Source organism: Ahaetulla prasina, chromosome 1, assembly GCF_028640845.1.
Source record: "Ahaetulla prasina isolate Xishuangbanna chromosome 1, ASM2864084v1, whole genome shotgun sequence".
NCBI lineage: Eukaryota > Metazoa > Chordata > Lepidosauria > Squamata > Colubridae > Ahaetulla > Ahaetulla prasina.
In genome coordinates this window covers 329,812,798-329,831,442 of record NC_080539.1, presented here as the reverse complement: position 1 = coordinate 329,831,442, position 18,645 = coordinate 329,812,798, and the positions used below count along the sequence as shown (strand labels likewise).

The 18,645-nt window shown below is 43.9% G+C and overlaps 2 protein-coding genes across 3 annotated transcripts in view; both read left to right on the top strand.

Annotated features, from left to right (window-relative positions):
• Positions 1-117: 117 nt before the first annotated feature.
• Positions 118-12,767, top strand: KXD1 (KxDL motif containing 1). The gene is made up of 5 exons (XM_058162523.1): positions 118-347; positions 4,472-4,585; positions 7,111-7,263; positions 8,244-8,290; positions 11,075-12,767. The coding sequence occupies exons 2-5, from the start codon at positions 4,491-4,493 to the stop codon at positions 11,299-11,301; spliced, it is 522 nt and encodes a 173-aa protein (XP_058018506.1). The 5' UTR covers positions 118-347; positions 4,472-4,490; the 3' UTR covers positions 11,302-12,767.
• Positions 12,768-14,527: 1,760 nt separating this feature from the next.
• Positions 14,528-18,645, top strand: part of WDR18 (WD repeat domain 18) — a 71,317-nt gene continuing 67,199 nt past the window's right edge. For both annotated transcript variants that reach the window (XM_058162522.1, XM_058162521.1), the window contains exon 1: positions 14,528-14,819. In XM_058162522.1, coding sequence (XP_058018505.1) covers positions 14,544-14,819 — 276 coding nt within the window. In that variant the 5' untranslated portion in view covers positions 14,528-14,543. The remainder of the gene's footprint in view (positions 14,820-18,645) is intronic.

The window sequence follows — 18,645 nt, the reverse complement described above, 5'->3', positions numbered from 1 at the left end:
GCTGGCAACGTTTCGTCCAATGAAAACAGAGGGAGGGAGGGGCCGGGCCGGGCCGGGCGGGGCGGGGCCTGGAGGGACTCCCGCCCTCACTCGATCGATCGGTGGCGCGGCACGCAAAACGCCACAGCGAGGTCGCGCGTCACGTGACCCAGGCCAACCCGGAAGTGAGCGGGCTTGCTGTGGGGGGATCTATGGCCGGAGTTAACAATCGGTGGCGGGTTTGAGAGAGGGGGAAACTTTTTTTTCCCCGGTCTCTCCCTCCTCGCTCGCTCCCGCTCCCGCCCCCCGTCCGCGGATCCCCTTTAGCGTCCGACATGTGATCCGTTGTGGTTGGTTCACTCCTTCAGGTAGGGATAATAGGCGTGGTGGTCATACCTGCTCTCGGGCAGAGGATACCTGCGCGTGGGAGGGGGGAGAGGAGGGGTCTGGGGGGGAAAGGGGCGGAGCCACTGGAAGGTTTGCTTCTTCTAACTCAGGAGAGCAACTACCCCCCCCATCTCAGAGATCTTCAAACTTGGCCGCTTCAAGACTTGTGGACTTCAACTCCCAGAATTCTCTAGCCAGCTATGCTGGCTGGAGAATTCTGGGAGTTGAAGTCCACAAGTCTTAAAGCGGCCAAGTTTGGGGACCCTTGCCCCATCTGGTAATACTTGGATAAAGTAAACTACAGTTCCATCCCAAGATTATGGGTGCAAATTGGATGCTTATACCTGCTCCCAATCTCAGCACAAGCGCTGGCTGGGGGTTTGCACCAGAGGTGGGTTTCAGCAGGTTCTGACCAGTTCTGGAGAACCGGTAGCGGAAATTTTGAGTAGTTTGGAGAACCGGTAGTAAAAATTCTAATTGGCCCAGTCCCAGTTGATCGGGAGGAAATGGGGATTTTGCACTAACCTTCCCCTGGATTGGGGAGGGAATGGAGATTTTACAATATCCTTCCCCTGGAGTAGGGTGGGAATAGAGATTTTACAGTATTTTTCTCCTGCCACGCCCACCAAGCCACACCCACAGAAGGTAGTAAAAAAATTTGAAACTCACCACTGGTTTGCAGCTGCTGGTGGAACTGTATCACAACTGGGAGGTTCTGGTTCCCATGGCTCTAGTTTAGGGCAGCGTTTCTCAATCTCAGCAAGTTGACGGATGAGTGGACTTCAACTCCCACACTGGCTAGGGAATTCTGAGAGTTGAAGTCTGCCCATCATCGACTTGGCTGAAGTTGAGAAACTCTGCCCTAAAGAGTTCGGGATACGGTCAGAGAATCGTGTTATTGGAAGAAGGGAGATTTTGAAGTGAACATTGCAAAGATTCCTGAAGTGCAAGAAGAATAAAAACCAGAATTGCTGGGAGTTGGGTGGCATATAATAAATGTAATACATTATGGTTGGTCGAACAGACAGATATTCAGACTAGATTTGCCATCTTGGTCCACCTGTCGAGTACATACTTCCCAAGGACCTGGGATAGGCAGATGTTTGATAGTGTTACAGATATTGTTGCAGGATGTAAGCTGCAACAAGTAAAGCTGCCTTTTGCAAATGACTGATGATGAATTTATCAATGGCGATGATAGCAGTAGATTTATAGTGCTTCATAGTGCTTTACAGCCCTCAGTTTACAGAACCAGCATATTGCCCCTAACAATCAAGTGGTGCTCCAGTTGTTTTGGGATTGCACCCAAGACACCTATGACTATTGGTACTAATTTGGCAGTGGTACCAGTGATCCAGTCAGAAGGTGGGCTGGCCTTCATAGGATGTATTAAGGCCCAAACTAAGTTTTTTTTAAAAAATTTGCATTTATATCCCGCCCTTCTCCGAAGACTCAGGGCGGCTTACACTATGTCAAGCAATAGTCTTCATCCATTTGTATATTATATACAAAGTCAGCTTATTGCCCCCAACAATCTGGGTCCTCATTTTACCTACCTTATAAAGGATGGAAGGCTGAGTCAACCTTGGGCCTGGTGGGGCTTGAACCTGCAGTAATTGCAAGCAGCTGCTGTTAATAACAGACTGTCTTAGCAGTCCAAGCCACTCAAGGCTGACCCTTGAGTATGGAGAGTCCTTGACTTACAACTATTCATTTAGCAATCATTCAAAGTTACAAATGTCACTGAAAAAAGTGACGTATGACTGGTCCTCGCACTTACAAAGTTTGCACCATCCCCATGGTCATATGGTCAAAATTTAAGCTCTTGGCAACCAGCATGACAGTTATAAGCATCCTGGAGTCATGTGATCGCTGTTTCGGATCTTCCCAGCCGGCTTCCAACAACCAAAGTCAATGTTAAGTGGATTCACTTAACAACCACATCTTTCACTTAACAACTGCAGTGATTCACCTAACCACCGTGGCAAAATAGGTTGTAAAATTAGGCGCAACTTATTTAACTACCTTGCTTAGCAATGGAAATTCCAGTCCCAATGATGGTCATAAATCAAGGACTACCTGTAAGCTACCTGCTATGGATGCTTTCATTTGGATTCCTGCACTAAGGAATCCGTAGCCAAACTTGTTCCTTTCGGTTCTGGGATCTCAGGCCAGGCAACAATTTAGAATTATAAGTCACCCAGAGTCACTTGGTTGAGTTGGGCAGCTATAAAAATTGAATAAACAAACAAACAATAACTTTCAGTTGTAACAAGCAATATTTCACGTGAATCTTGGGAAACATCTTGTGAATAGGGAGAACAGTTTACCCAAACAACCATTTACCCCAAAGGAGATCTGGCCACTCTTTCACTGAGATATTGAAACAAACTAAGGCTTAGACAGCCATGTATTGTGGATGCTTTAATAAGGGGGTGGGGTTATTTCCTGTACTAAGGAATGGTCTTAGAAAGGACAGCTTGGGGAGACTGAAAATATTTCAAAGATCTGATGTTCTAACTCAGGGGTCTGCAAACTTGGCTCTTTTAAGACTTGTGGACTTCCAACTCCCAGAGTTCCTCAGCCAGCTTTGCTTTGCTGGCTGAGGAACTCTGGGAGTTGAAGTCCACAAGTCTTAAAAGAGCCAAGTTTGCAGACCCCTGTTCTAACTGGTTGTGATCTTCCTACTTGCCACAGGATCAAAATCTCATGGGTGGGTGGGGGGAGCCAGTCTGCACAGCATTTATTTTTCTCACCCTTGAAGGCAAGAGGTGAGAGAGAAGGATGCACACTTTTCCCAATGACATTTCCCCTGTAAAGTTCTACATCAAGATATTTATTTATGGCATGGAAAAAAAAAACGGGAGTTCCTGAAGAGTTGGTGATTAAGTCAGTATCTGGGAAAAGGCTCGTCAGCTCTGCCATCTTCGCTAAGCTTGCTGGCATCTTGCCATAAACAAAAGGAGGGGGCAGGGAAGCCAAGGAAGTTGTGCAGGGTGATGTGAAAAGGGGTGTAAGGAGGGGAGGGGGAGGGAGGACATTGACAGGAACCAGAGGTGCCAAGTGGCCAGATTCCACCACCTCCAGGATGCCTGACCTGGGAAAGAATGTGAAGCCTCTCCTAGAAGCGCCTACCATCAAAGCTGTTCCCAAAACATCAAGCTGCGCGATGCCATTGGACACTGACGGACCAGTCAAGGGGGAGGGCCACAGATAAGGGGAAAACTTTGTATCTTTGCAGAGGAATACTCAGACCTTGCCTTGCTTTTGCTGCAACTACTAACCCTCAGTAAAAGAACCTGTCGCTTCAGCCAAATGGAGTCGAGGGTCTTCCTTTCCTAGGGATCTAGTTGGGAGAGGCCTGACAGGGCTTTTTCTCCTTCCCCTTGTCGTGTCCCACTCCTCCGCTGACGGCCGGGTCAGGGAAATCCGAATCAGGCGTGCCTCTGCAGCTCTGCCAAAGTCCTAGCAAAGTCCTCAGGGCAGGCAGGAGACCAGAAAGTGACTTCAGCAAGATATGTTCGACTTTGCCTGACTCAGAGACTGCCAGAAAGCAGATCCTTTATATAGGCCATGGGGTGTGGCTCCATGACTCAGCACTTATCCAGGCCTGCCCCTCCCTTCCTTCTGACGCCGCCGCCTATCAATTCTTCTGAAGCGAGGGTCACTCCAGTCGGCAGCTGTTGGTAATTGACCTCCCTCAGGCTCACATGCTGTGGGGGAGGGGGAGGGGTCTAGTTGCTCCGTTTGCCTGGGCATGGAGCCAGGGCTGGGGCCGGGAGGTGCCCCCTCCTCCTCAGCCTGTCTGGGCATGGAGCCAGGGCTGGGGCCGGGAGGCATACTAGGACATTCCTCAGCGTTCGGAAGCAGATAAGAAGACCCCGGCTGCGGTGAGAGCGGGCAAGACACAACACCCCTTTTGCAGCACTGTGTATAGTTTTATGTTCCTCACTGGTATTATTTCCTTTGAGGATGCTTTCCTTCTTTCTTATAGATAATAGAAAGCCTTTTTTTCTCAAATCATATGAGGTTGTATACCTCTCTAAGCCGAGAGGAAGTCTTCTTACTCATCACGTATCTTTCTTCCTTCTCTGGTGATTGGCAGATTTCAGTGTCTGTCTAAGATGGAACCTACTGCCTCGGGCGTCTTCTGCAGCCGTGTGCTCAGCATGGTGAACTCAGAAGACGTAAATGCTATCATCTTGGCTCAGAAGAACATGTGAGTCCTATACATTTTTTCACAGCGTTGTATTACTTTGATCCTAGCAAACTTTCCTGTCTGTCATTCATCTCTCTCCTTTTGCCAGCTGATAATTTACTTGTTGCATCGCTTATTCTTGACTCTTGATGTTTTAATCTAGACCAGGGCTGTCAAACTTGTAGCCCCGTGGGCCGGATGCGTCACGTGCTGGCCACGCCCATGTGCTGGCCACGCCCACGCCTGGTTTAGTGAAGGGGGAAAAAGACGCCATACGTCACGTGACGCCACCGTGACAACGCGAGTTTGACAACCCTGGTCTAGAGGGAAAAGAGGCTAAGACATACTGGATATGTCTTTTCCTTCATTTTCTGTCCTGCCAGTTATCAAACCAGTAGGTACTCACCTACTGAAAACCTTTTAAAAACAAACCCACATTCCAATATCCTATATAAGCAACTCAGTCCCATAGGTCCCACAAGGAAGGGGAACCATTTGAAGGATGTGTTCAGTGGAGAAACTGCTTGGGGCTGCTTGCCACAGCGTGATGCAAATACTGTAAGAATGCCATCCAATGGGGAAGGCAGGAAGTGAAAGAAGTAGGAAGTGAGCTGGCAAAAGCAAACTCCTTGGCACTTTCCCATTGGACAAAACTGTTGGGAAGCATTGCAAAGCACTTGAAGAATGGGGTGCCTGCATTCTGCAAATAGAGGTAGAACTCGAGTTAACAACCGTTTGTTTAGTGACCATTCATCGTCCCAACGGCGCCATTTTCCACATTTACAACCGTTGCAGCAAAACCATGTCCTCAAAATTTGGATGCTTGTCAACTGACTCATATTTATGACAGTTGCGGTGTCCTGAGGTCATGCGATCCCCTTTTTCCACCTTCTGTCAAAGCAGAGTCAATGGGGAAGGCAGATTCATTTAAGAACCGTGTTAGTAACTTAAAAGCTGCAGTGATTCACTTAACGACTGTGGCAAGGAAGGTTGTAAAATGGGACAAAACTCACTTAACCATTGACTCAGCAACAGATACGTTGGGCTCAATTGTGGTCATAAATCAAGGACTTTCTGTAGTGTGCCTGTTCATGTGAGACCTAATTCAGAAGCTTTCTGAAGTATTGCAAGAATGGGGTGTGCCAGTTGGACGAGGCATGGCACACACGCTTTTGAGAATGGCGCAAGCGACCCTGGGAATGAGGCTTTGTACAGCCAGCAGCTGCCTTGCGTATGTAGGTCAAGCCAAGGGTATCTCATCGGCAACGGGAGAAAATGATCATTTAAGCCCAGCAGGGCCTATAGAGCAGGGGTCTCCAACCTTGGCAACTTTAAGACTTGTGGACTTCAACTCCCAGAATCCCTCAGCCAGCAAAGCTGGGAGTTGAAGTCCACAAGTCTTAAAGTTGCCAAGGTTGGAGACCTCTGCTATAGAGCATAGGGTGATAGGAGCAACTGAAGCTGTCTGCGTTCCAGAAAACCCCAGGGGCTTTGCACACTGTTTGGCTGCAATGTGAGTTTTAAGGTGCATTTCTCAGTGGCAGCTCTGGGGCTAAAGTAGAGATGTGAGAGAAGTGGCAGCTGGCTGACACTGCTGACGGCCCTGGGTGTCTTATTTCAGCCTCAGCTCTTACATTGCCTCTGAGTGCCACTATGCAAGGTGACCAAAAGGACAAATGTTGGAGGGGAAGAGATCAGAGAGTGAGGGAAGTTGTACAGTCGTAAGTGTCCTTGGGGTGCTAAATATCCAAATTTTGATCGTGTGACCTTGGAGGTCCTGCAACGGCCAAAACTTAGAGTAGAATAGAATTCTTTATTGGCCAAGTGTGATTGGACACACAAAGAATTTGTCTTGGTGCATATGCTGTCAGTGTACATAAAAGAAAAGATACGTTCATCAAGGTACAACACTTACAACACAATGAAAGTCATGGAGTACAAATTTACAAATAAAACAAATTTTACAACACTTAATAATAGTCATAGGGTACAAATAAGCAATCAGGAAACAATAATGTTAAGGATACAAGCAACAAAGTTACAGTCATAAAGTGGGAAGAGATGGGTGATGAGAACGATGAGAAGATTAATAGTAGTGCAGATTTAGTAAATAGTTTGACAGTGTTGATGGAATTATTTCTTTAGCAGAGTGATGGCGTTCGGGGAAAAACTGTCCTTGTGTCTAGTTGTTCTGGTGTGCAGTGCTCTATAGCGTCGTTTTGAGGGTAGGAATTGAAACAATTTATGTCCAGGATGTGAGGGGTCTGTAAATATTTTCACAGCCCTCTTTTTGACTCGTGCAGTATACAGGTCCTCAATGGAAGGCAGGTTGGTAGCCATTGTTTTTTCTGCAATTGTAATTATCCTCTGAAGTCTGTACCTGTCTTGGCATGGCTCATAAGTCCCTTCATTGAATGCTGTTGGAACTTCAAATGGCCACTGAACAAATAGTTGCAAATACCTGCAGTATTTTTGTTAGAAGATCCTCATCATGATCGCAGAGTTATTGGTGCCATTCTAATTCAACCTCTTGCCTTCCCGTTCAGGCTTGACCGATTTGAGAAAACCAACGAGATGTTACTCAACTTCAACAACCTATCTGGGGTCCGAATGCAACAGATGAACGAACGCTTCCTTCACCACACCCGGACATTGGTGGAGATGAAGAAAGATTTGGATAGTATTTTTCGAAGGATCAGGTACATCTAACTGCCTCTTCGGTCATCCAGCCCTTCTCTTGCCCCAGGAGCTCCTCTTGTGGCTCTGAAATTTTCATCAACAATTTCTGAATTTTCTTCAGAATTTCTTGGGAAAGTCCACACAGATTGAAGGGGAGTTGTAGCATAAATCTTCTGAAAAAAAGATGTTTGTGGATGTTCCTAATCATATAGATCAGGGATCTCCAACCTTGGCAACTTTAAGACTTATGGACTTCAACTCCCAGAATTCCTCAGCCAACTCCCAGGGATTCTGGTAGCTGAAGTCCACAAGTCTTAAAGTTGCCAAGGTTGGAGACCCCTGATATAGGCCATAGCTGTCTCAAACGTGCTTTTTCAAAAAGCAGCTGGACTGGGTTTTTTTCCCTTCCTCCCTTGAGGAAGAAGATGATGTTTTGCCTCTTATCCGAGAAGGTTCATCGATTTTGGCAGGATGGTGGGGGTGTTGGAACGATTAATTCTGACCAGATGGGGTGGGGGGGTGGAAGGATATTTCTTTGCAGACCTCTGATTGCTGGCACTCTCCCTCAGAGCTTTTGAGGCCACCTGGGGGTTTAGAGATTAGGGCACAGATAAGCCCCCAAGTCGCCTCAAGAACTCTCAGGGAGAGTACTAATGACCAGAGGACTGCAAAAAAATATGATCCTTCCACCACCACCCATCCTGTCAGAACTAATCCTTGCATAGCCTTCACTATCCTGCCAGAACTGATGAAACAGCTGCTTCCTCCTCCTCCTCTTCTCCTTCTCCTTCTCCTCCTCCTCCTCTCCTCCCTTCTCCAAAAAAACCCCAACAGTCCAGTTGCCTTCTGAAAAAGCACCTTTGAGACAGTCTTCTGAAAAAGGTTTGCATATTGATTTCTTTTCCTTGCACTATTAAGTGACAATTCACTCCTGTTTCCACCCCCCACCCCACCCTTTGAAACAGTTGTGGTATAGTTAGTTCTTTTCTTTTTCTTGCAGGACGCTGAAAGGAAAACTAGCAAAACAGTATCCAGAAGCATTTAGCAGTAAGACTTCAATACAAGTTCTTCCAATGATGCTATTGTTAAATAATGAGCAATATTGTACAATGCTACTTAACAGTATTTGAGACAGCATGAAGTGGTCCTTGCTTAACTCTAAATCTTAATGGGGTTTATTTAGCTTTGACTTGCTCTGATGGACACACTGCTTATTATGCCTTAATGTGTGAACCAATCCACAATGACCTGATTAACAGAAATTTTGGATAAAAAGCCAGGCTACATGAAAGGAGTTAAGTACTGTGTAAGATAAGCTTAAGCTTTCTTGCAGTTAAATTATTATTAGCTAAATGGATGTATTTAATGTATACATCCTTGATAATTTATGGCAGTGCTTGCTAACCTTTTTGCCATCCTGTGCTAGAAGCAGTGGAGGAGGTTGCGCACATGTGCCCACACCCATAATTCTGTGTGCCCTGCTACCACGCATGCACACGCGTCCCGTCCCCCACCCCAAGCTCTTGGCATATGATGGCATGGTAGGCCCATTTTTTCTTCTCCCCAGCCTCCAGAGCCTTTCTAGGAGTCTGGGGAGGGTGAAAATGGCCTTCCCCACCCCTCCAGAGGCTGGAAATGATCCATTTGCCAACTTCCGGTGGGACCCGAAGTTGGCAAACGGGCCATTTCCGGTCTCCGAAGGGCCTCCTGGGGGTGGTGGGGAAGGCCATTTTTGCTCTCCCCAGACTCCTAGAAAGGCTCTGGAGGCTGGGGAGAGAGAAAAATGGGCCTTCCCCACCACCACCACCCCAAGATCCTCCAGAAGCAGGAAACAGCCTGTTTCCCTACTTCTGGTGGGCCCAGAAGGCCCGAAATTCAGCTGAGTTTGTGTGCCCACCGATATAGCTATGGTTCACCATCATGGGATTATGGGAATGCTGTGGATATATCTTTATTTCAGCAAAGCATTTCTATCTATGAGATACTGACTGAGGAGTTACTTAAGTGTGGGCTGAATAGCCTAATAATTCCATAATTGGCTCATAAACAGTGAGGGATCTTGGAGATCATCACATCCACTTGCTTAGGAATCCACTGCTACTCTTTTATAAGGAGTAACTAAAGAAACTAAGTACAGGTAGTCCTCGACTTACAACCACAGTTGAGCCCCAAATTTCTGTTGCTAAGTGAGACACTTCTTAAGTGAATCTTGCTCCATTTTACAACCTTTCCTGCCACAGTTGTTAAGTAAAACACAGCAGTTGTTAAATTAATAACACAGTTGTTAAGTGCCTTCCCCATTTACTTTGCTTGTCAGAGGGTCGCAGAAGGGGATCACATGACCCCAGGACACTGAAACTGTCATAAAAGTGAGTCAGTTCCCAAGCACCTGACTTTTGATCACGTGAACATGGCGATGCTGCAGCGGTCATAAGTGTGGGAACACGGTCATAAGTCACTTTTTTCAGTGCTGTTGTAACTTCAGACAGTCGCTAAATGAACTGTTTAAGTCGAGTACTATCTGTACAATAAGGTTTGATAGTACAGACAATCTTGATTTGCAACCATAATTGAGGCCAGAATTTCAGTTGTAAGTTGTTGTGATCCTAAGTCGAGGCACCCGCATGACGAGGCCCAATTTTTTTGACCATACATATGGTGGTTGTTAAGCGAACCATGTGGTGGTTAAGTGAATCCATTTTTCCTGAAACTGGCAAAAATAAAAATAAAAACCATAAATCATGATCATGTGATCAAGGCATACTGCATCTGGTCATAAATGCAAGCTGTTTGGCAAGCACCTAAATGTAGTCATGTGACTCTGTGTGTGTGTGTGTGTGTGTGTGTGTGTGTGTGTGTGTGAGACATTTTATGGAGGCCAGAAGATTTTTAAGGGCTGTAAAGCACTTTTTCTGAGGCCATCATAACTTTGAATGATCGTTAAACCACCAGTCGTAATGGATCTAGAACCTGAACTCTTTTTATTGGGCATTTTTAAAAAAAAATACGTGAAGAGTATAAAATATTTAATACTACATATATTAACTGCTGCTGGGACAGCCTTCGTTCAATGCTGGAAACAGCCATGTGTGCCCACAGAGAGACTTATTATACAAAAGATCATGAATTGCACAGAAATGGACAAACTGACTCTGAGTTTGAAAAATAAAGAGACATTGGTATTTTATGGTATATGGGAACGGTGGTATGGATGGATGGAAAGGAGATAGACAGGGATATTTAGTTACTAAGTATAATCAATAGATAAAATAAGAACATAAATATGTACAATTTAATGTTTGTAATCATTGCACGGATTATTGTTAGAAGAAAAACACCACAAATAGCTTTTAAGTGATATAACCTTTTCTTTTTCCTTTTTTTCTATGTTTTTAATGTAAAAAAGTTCAATAAAGTATATATATATAAAAAAAAACTACCAGTCATAAATTGAAAAGTACCTGTATCCCATTTGCTCACCCAGAGAAATATACTGTTCTTTTCCAAGGCTTTCCCCCCCCCCCCCATTTTTGGACCTTTTGTTTCAGTGCTGCAGTTAATATTCTCTGTTTTTATATACATTACGTATAAAAGTTCAGTTACAATTCATATGCGGTAGACTGCTTTATATTCATTTTCTTAATAACTTTAACAGCTGTTCTGTTCAGTAAACCAGACCTAGGTCAAACGAGGGCTGAGATTTAAGGGCCAGAAAACAGTTTAGTTCCGCTGGCAGGTCTGTTACTAAAGGCCGAACGAACTCAGTAGATCCAACGCCTTTTCCTGCCTTCCTGATGATTCTGTAACAAAATGTTTTCTCCTTCCTTCCAGATGTACACGAATCTCCCATCCTTGAAGATGACGACTTTGATCCTGTCCCAAAAAGTACCGCCACAACCATTGCTACCTCAGAGCAGACCACCGAGTCCTGTGACACCAGTCCAGACATCATCTCCCCTGCCACCAGCCATGACTTTGAAGACCTGTCCCAGGGCCCTTACGACTCAGTGGCTGTGAATGGGCAGAGCATAACAGATGAGGACAATGAGACAGACTAGCCTCCACGGAAACTGTCATAGGAGCAGAGGTGGACTGTCTTCCCACTCACCACCCGCCTGCTAACAGACCTGCAAACGTCTTTCTTTTTTTTTAAAAAAAAAATCTATGTTCTCTGTATTGTCTTGGCTAACTGTTTCTGTCTGGGAAGAGAGGGCTAAGCATGGGTGATGGGCCTTTTGCATGAAGCACCATCATCCGCAGGGTGCTGATCTGTGTCTGATGCCAAATAAACTTAACCTTGAGTCTAGGCCACAGTGTTTCTCAACCTTGACAACTTTTAAGATGTGTGGATTTTTTAACTCCCAGAATTTCTCCAGCCAGCATTTTTCCCCTGGCTGGGGAAATTGTGGGAGTTAAAAGAGTCCACCCATCTTAAAAAAAGTCAAGGTTGAGAAACATTCGTTGAGGCAGTGTGCAGTTGGCAAGGCAGCAAAATCAGGAGTGGCGGCAGATAAGTGGTTGCATATTTGTGAGCTTCAGCCCAAACCACTCCCTTCTCTTGGACAGACTGATTAGTTAACGGGAGGCTTCCTCAGTAAAAGACCTTGCAGCCCAGCTTTTATAGACAACAGTAGATTGAGCTGGACATCTTGCAATTCCTGACCCCATTAATTATGCAACAGACAAACTATCCCAAATCTTTGGCGTCCACAGGAAATGCTATGCTAATAGCCGGCTACAATTTATTCAGAACGGGCAAGGATGCCTTCAGGAACACAAATTCCTGTGTTTTCCCTTCTCTTTCTTAGGCGTAAGACCCCATTGCTGAGTCTTCCCATTGGCCTCTATATGCAGAATACAGATGATCAGAATCTGCTTGGTGGGGTGGGGTGGGGTGGGGGATGGGGTTTAAAGCAAGCTACCATCTGTTCACTTCAGAGGGACTGGCATGGGTGAGATTTCCAGGGGATTGTGCCTCTTAGTAATTGCTGCTATCACTGTCCTCTCGAGCTATGGCTCATCTTTGGTTGTAGATCTGATAAGTCAACAATGGTCGAAGTGTTCGGTATTCCCCATTCCCAAAACTCCCCCCTAAAACAAAGCTGACTTTGTACAACCTCTATCAGCTAACGATGCACCTTATAAAAAGATGAGGGCCATATGCTGCATTGCACTTGCCTTGTGCTATTTTCTTAAGTTTGTCTGCCACACTCACCGTTACACGTCATATTTAATATTCAAATAATTTTCCTGTGTGTTTATAAACATCTCATTCCCTCTTACCACACTTTCAGTTACTGTAATGCCAATGAATGTTTTTGTTTGGTTTTTGATAGTTCCCTGTGCTGGAACTTAGCAAAACTAGATGTGTTGCTTGGAGGATGGGGTGAACTGGCCTCTTTTCCTCTAATGTAATCTTGTGGAAATGCGTTCTAATTCAAAGAAAAAAAAATATTTTTGTACTGCTGTAAGTTTACAGAGGTTAATAAGATAATAACCAATAAACAAATTACCCGAGAACTCACTTGCTTGATAGTAAGTGGAGTTGTTGTTTTTGATGTTTTTTAAAACTATCCAATAAACAAAATTTTCTGATAGCAAATTATAGAAGAGCTGGATGAAGAGTCAACTTTTAGTTTAACTAGCCAGTGAAGCAAAATGAATTTGTTGCATTTAAAAGCAGACTGAAGGAATTCATGACATCAATGTTCTTACCAGATTGGTGCATATTCCTGACAGATAACGCACCACCGAAACTTATTAGAATAGAATAGATTTTTTTTTTATCGGCCAAGTGTGATTGGACACACAAGGAAATTTGTCTTGGTGCATATGCTCTCAGTGTATATAAAAGAAAAGATACATTCATCAAGAATCATAAGATACAACACTTCATGATAGTCATAGGGTACAAATAAGCAACCAGGAAACAATCAATATAAATCATAAGGATACAAGCAACAAAGTTACAGTCATAGAGTCATAAGTGGAAGGAGATGGGTGATAGGAACGATGAGACGATTAATAGTAGTGCAGATTTAGTCAATAGTTTGACATTATGACATTCGACATAAATTATTTGTATCAGATAAGATAGTTGGCTGGTTTAGATGCCCACCTTTATTCCAACTCAGCCTGGAAGATAAAACTTACCATCACTCATCCCTAGGATATGTTACACTAAGAAGTATTATGTATGTGAGAGAGACTTGTAGAGTATTTAACTACACTGTAAAAATTGTGGCAGTGCCCTTGCTGTGATCAACAAAAGTGATGTTTTTACATTCTCTTCTGCCATTTTACTTATATCATTGAGTGTGAATGCCACTGAGGTTGTCCTATTTAGTACAATTAGATAAAATGCTTGACCGCTGCATGTATTTTAGGAAATGTGCACTTCAAACAAAAAGTTACAAACAAATGTAAAATATTTTGATTTGGATTCACAGACATCCTAATTTTTCAGTTTTCAGGATGCCCACCACTGATACACCACTGAAAAAGAGTGAGAGTTTCTGAATATGTTGATCTGACACAATGGTGAAATCCAAAAATTTTTTACCAGTGGTTCTGTGGGCATGGCAGGGGAAGGATACTGCAAAATCTCCATTCCCTCCCCACTCCAGGGAAAAAATCCTGCAAAATCTCCATTCCCACCCCACTCCTGGAGAAGGATACTACAAAATCTCCATTCCCACCCCACTCTGGGGCCAGCCAGAGGTGGCCATTGCCAGTTCTCTGAACTACTCAAAATTTCTGCTACCAGTTCTCCAGAACCTGCTGGATTTCACCTCCGACCTGACAGCCACACAATGTATTGCCAGTTTCTCAACCTTGGCAATACGATGAGTGGACTTCAACTCCCAGCATTCCCCAGCCAGCATGGCTGATTGTGGAATGCTGGGAGTTGAAGTCCACTCATTTTTAAAATTGCCACAGTTGAGAAAACATTGTGTATTGTATCATAGTTCTGTATTCTGATTCTTCACTAAATGCACACCGATACATCAGAAAAAGAAAATATTGCGCTGTGTGAGTTTATCATTTCTGTCTTTCCAGTCTTTCAGAGTTTTATAACACCCAATGTTTGTTATTGTTGTACGTAACTTTTTATTGCAACGGTCTCTCCCACTCTGACGGGAAAGCTTATTCTCAGCTAGATCTACAATCCTCGAGGGAGGAAGTGCGGTCTAGAATTTTCATCTCTGTGATCAACAACTTGACTCCTCGAGACCTCGACTTCCTGCTGCGCCTGCGCACGATAGAGGAGGAGGGGGTGTGTCGGCGCGGTCCGGACAAGATGGCGGTCGCCGGCGGAGGTCTGGGGGGACCCGTGGAAGTGGCGGTGGTGGCTGCGGCGGGCGAGACCTCTTTGGGACCCGGTAGCGGCGGCTCCTCTTCGAACTCGTCGGGTAGCGGCTGCTGCTCGGTGTGGGAAGTGAGCTCCGGGGCATCGGTAGCCGGCTACCGCGGGGGCTGCTGCGCCCCTCGTGGGCTGACGCTGCTAGGCGGGGAGCATCTTCTCGGGGCGCAGCTCGGCAAGGCCTGCGTGGGAGCCTGGGAGCTCCAGAGGAAGGTAATGCGGAGGATGAGGAGTGACTTTCGGAGACAGATATTATTTTGGGAAGAGTTTGACTTTTCTCTCCCAAGCCTTCGCTATACGGTGCCACGCTATCTATACTGTAATCGTCTCGATGTGTGGACACGCATTATTTTTATTTATTTATTTTGTCACAACAGTATATATAACCATAAGCATGAAAATAACTATACAACATATAAGCATATATATAAGCATAAGTATGTAATAACTATATTAATTGGATATAATGAAAGGAAACAATAGGACAGGAGCGGTAGGCACGTTTGTGATCTTATGCACGCCCCTTATAGACCTCTTAGGAATGGGGTGAGGTCAATAGTAGACACACGATACACGAGTGCACGTGATACAAATACACGTATGTGTATACGGGTGCCTGCACGCATGCATAATGTGAGATTTAAAACCCCCAAAATTTGATACGACTCCAAGACAATCCTTCCTATAAAAGGCTACTTCACCTTCAGTCGCAATAGTACAAGAGCAACAAATAGATTCAAGCTAAATGTCAACCGCTTCAAACTTGATTGCAGAAAATATGACTTCTGTAACAGAGTTGTTAATGCTTGGAACTCATTACCTGACTCCATAGTCTACTCAAAATCCCAAAATCTTCAACCAAAAACTGTCTACTATTGACCTCACCCCATTCCTAAGAGGACTATAAGGGGCGTACATAAGAGCACAAAAGTGCCTACCGTTCCTGTCCTATTGTTCTCTTCATTATATCAAATTAATATCGTTGATGCATATTTTTTTACTTATATATATATATTTTTCTTCAAGATATGTTTTATCTATGACAGTTGTTTGTGTATACTGTTGTGACAAAAAGAAATAAAAAAAAATAGTCTGCTTAACAAAATTAAAGATTTATTGGAGAAAAATATGAAAAGAAAAAAAGAAAAGCGGTTGCAAGCACAGCCTCTTAGACTCTTCCTAAATGGATTGAGTTCAAAGAGCACAAAAAGCAGTTTTCAAGCTATACATTTTATACACCTTCACAATGCACGCCACGCCTACAAAGCCCTCCCAATTCCCCCTTATTCTCTTAGGTCATCCTTTTAGTTGTTTTACACTGTAAAGGGTCATCTTGGTGATTTCGTCCATCCGTAATATCTTTTCTTATTTACTTGTAATTTTCACCTTGGGCTGATGTTTCTGTCTCCTGATAGCGATTTTTGCCCGAGGTGTAAGTTCCTGTCTCCTTATCAAGTCATAATACGTTGTCTCCACTGATTACCATTTGTAGTCACTTTGCATACTCAAGAAACAGCAGACAGATAGTCTTACACTTTGGTATTACATTTGTTACGATATATAAAAGAATAAACTTTATTTCCTTTAATTATTACAGGTAGTCTTTGACTTACAACAGTTCGTTTAGCAACTGTTCAAAGTCACAAGGGCACTGAAAAATGCGACTGATAACCGTTTTTTCCCAATTATGACTTTTGCAGCATCCCCATGGGCGTGTGATCAAAATTCAGATGCTCAGCAACTGGTTCATACTTACGACCGTTGCTGTTTCCCAAGGTCATGTGATCCCCTTTTGTGACTTTCTGGGAAGCAAAGTTGATGGGGAAGCCAGATTCATTTAACAACCAGATTATTACCTTATCCAACTGTAGTGATTCACTTAACAACTCTGGCAAGAAAGGCTGTAAAAAGGGGCAAAACTCACTTAACAGAAATTTTGGGCTCAATTGTGGTCGTAAGTCAAGGACTACCTGTATAACATCTGGATGTATTTATATGCATTAGTTTTATAGTCTGCCTTCTCTCTAGAATTCAAGATGACGGACATTTCCCTATATAATAGGAATAATAATATAATCCTTAAGTTTTTCTCCAAAGTACAACCTTATCTAGTAGATTGAATCGAAAGACGGATCCAGAGTTTGTGAAAAGTTTGGGAGGATGAGAGGAGATTTGAACCGGAGTTTCTGAGATATAAACCTTCCACAATAACCTTTTTAAGAGTTGTCATTTGGTTCCTTCACTGAGAATGCTAAAGCTCCCTGTGTAGAAATACCCCATAAAAATACCTATCTCTTTGGGAAGTTGTTCCAGCATAGTCTCCACAGAGATCTTCATTCTGAAGACAACTTCAAGAACAAAAATCTTGTTAGAAAAAATTAATTATATATTCCCTATGGGAGTTTCTCCCCTGGTGCAAGTATTTTCAGAAAGAATCACTAATATAAAATTTTTCAGTAGGAACCTCTTTTCCTAGAACCTCTGATTCAAATTTCTTCGTAGCATGGCCCACATAAGACTCTAGTAATAATTCCCCGACTCATACGCCCCCAAACTATTCCCATTTCTGACGTGAAAATATTCTTCATGATTTCAGAGAGTCTCAGTATTTTGTGCATATATGCAGAAGTTGTGTTTCTATACAGTATGAATTCTAAATGTATACATTCCATAAGAAACAATTGAAATAAAATGTAGACATTAATCCATCTAGTTCATTATTTGTCCAATGCAGGGGTGTCAAACTCAAGGCCCGGAGCCTGGATATGGCCCACAGGGTGCTTAGATCGTGGGAAACAGCAAAGGCCTGGCTTGTGGTGCCTCTGCCAGCCAAAACAGAGCTCCATTTTGGCTGGCAGAGGGTTGCAGAAGGCCATTACAGCTGAAAATTGAGCTTGTGAGGGCTGCGTGTGGCCATCCCAAGCTCTATTTTTGCTGGCAGAGGGTTTCAGGAGGCTGTCCCAGCTGAAAACAGAGCTCTGGAGCCCATTTTTGCTAGCAGAGCACTTGGACCACCAAGGCAGCCCTGACACAAGTGACATTGCCCACTCCCAGCCAGCCCCCCCCCCAAGTCAAACAAAAACCCTGATGCGGCCCTCAATGAAATTGAATTTAACACCCCTGGTCTAATGTGTTAACTGTCCAAGATACAGTAGAAGTTTTTTGCAGTTTTGCTGACCAGGGATTAGAATTTTCTACCTGCAAAGCAGAAACACTGAATTACACCCTCTTTCCAAGTGAGATGGACAGTCTGTAACCACATGCTTCCCTCAGCCTGGTTTTGATTGAATCTGGCAGTACCTACGTATTTGATTGTCTGTGGTATACGGTAAATAATGGATATGATCCTGTTCAGATTCTGCATTGTTCCATACACTTCTGTCCAGATTGTAAGATGCTTAAAAAAGGACATTCGCCATTTTGCAAAGGTATATTTGGTAGGAATATAAGAACATCCACCCAAATGTTGCCTGTAGACTTTGAAAGTCACGGAACCCTAGGCTAATACTTTTATCCCTCTGTTGACAAACAACTTCTCTTTATGTAAACAGATTGGCTGCTAGTACTCCTTTTTATTTATTGAGTTCTGTTAATTCTTTCTGACGGAGTAATGTCAGCCTCAATCTGGGTGTTCTGCAAAATGTCTAGATTTAAACTCCCAGAATTCCCCAACCAGCATGTTCACTGCTGAGAATTCTGGAAAATGAAAGTTTTGCAGAAGGTGTGTTTCACTTGAACTATAATTTGGTCATTTTATTTATGAGTAAAACCTACCTCATAGTTAATTACCAATTGATTCCACTTCTCACAAGGTGGTACCTGTAGTTTTTTCGCCCCTTTTTGGTTTGGATTATCTCTACCTTTTCCCCCTCATTTTATCCATTATGCCAACTGCCATGAGTTGTCCAGGTTGGGAACATTACTATAAAGCAGGGGTGTCAAACTCCTGTCATCACGTGATAGATTATGACTTTTTTCCCCCTTCGCTACACCATGTGTGGGCATGGCCAGCTTGTGACGCATCTGGCCCGCGGGCCAC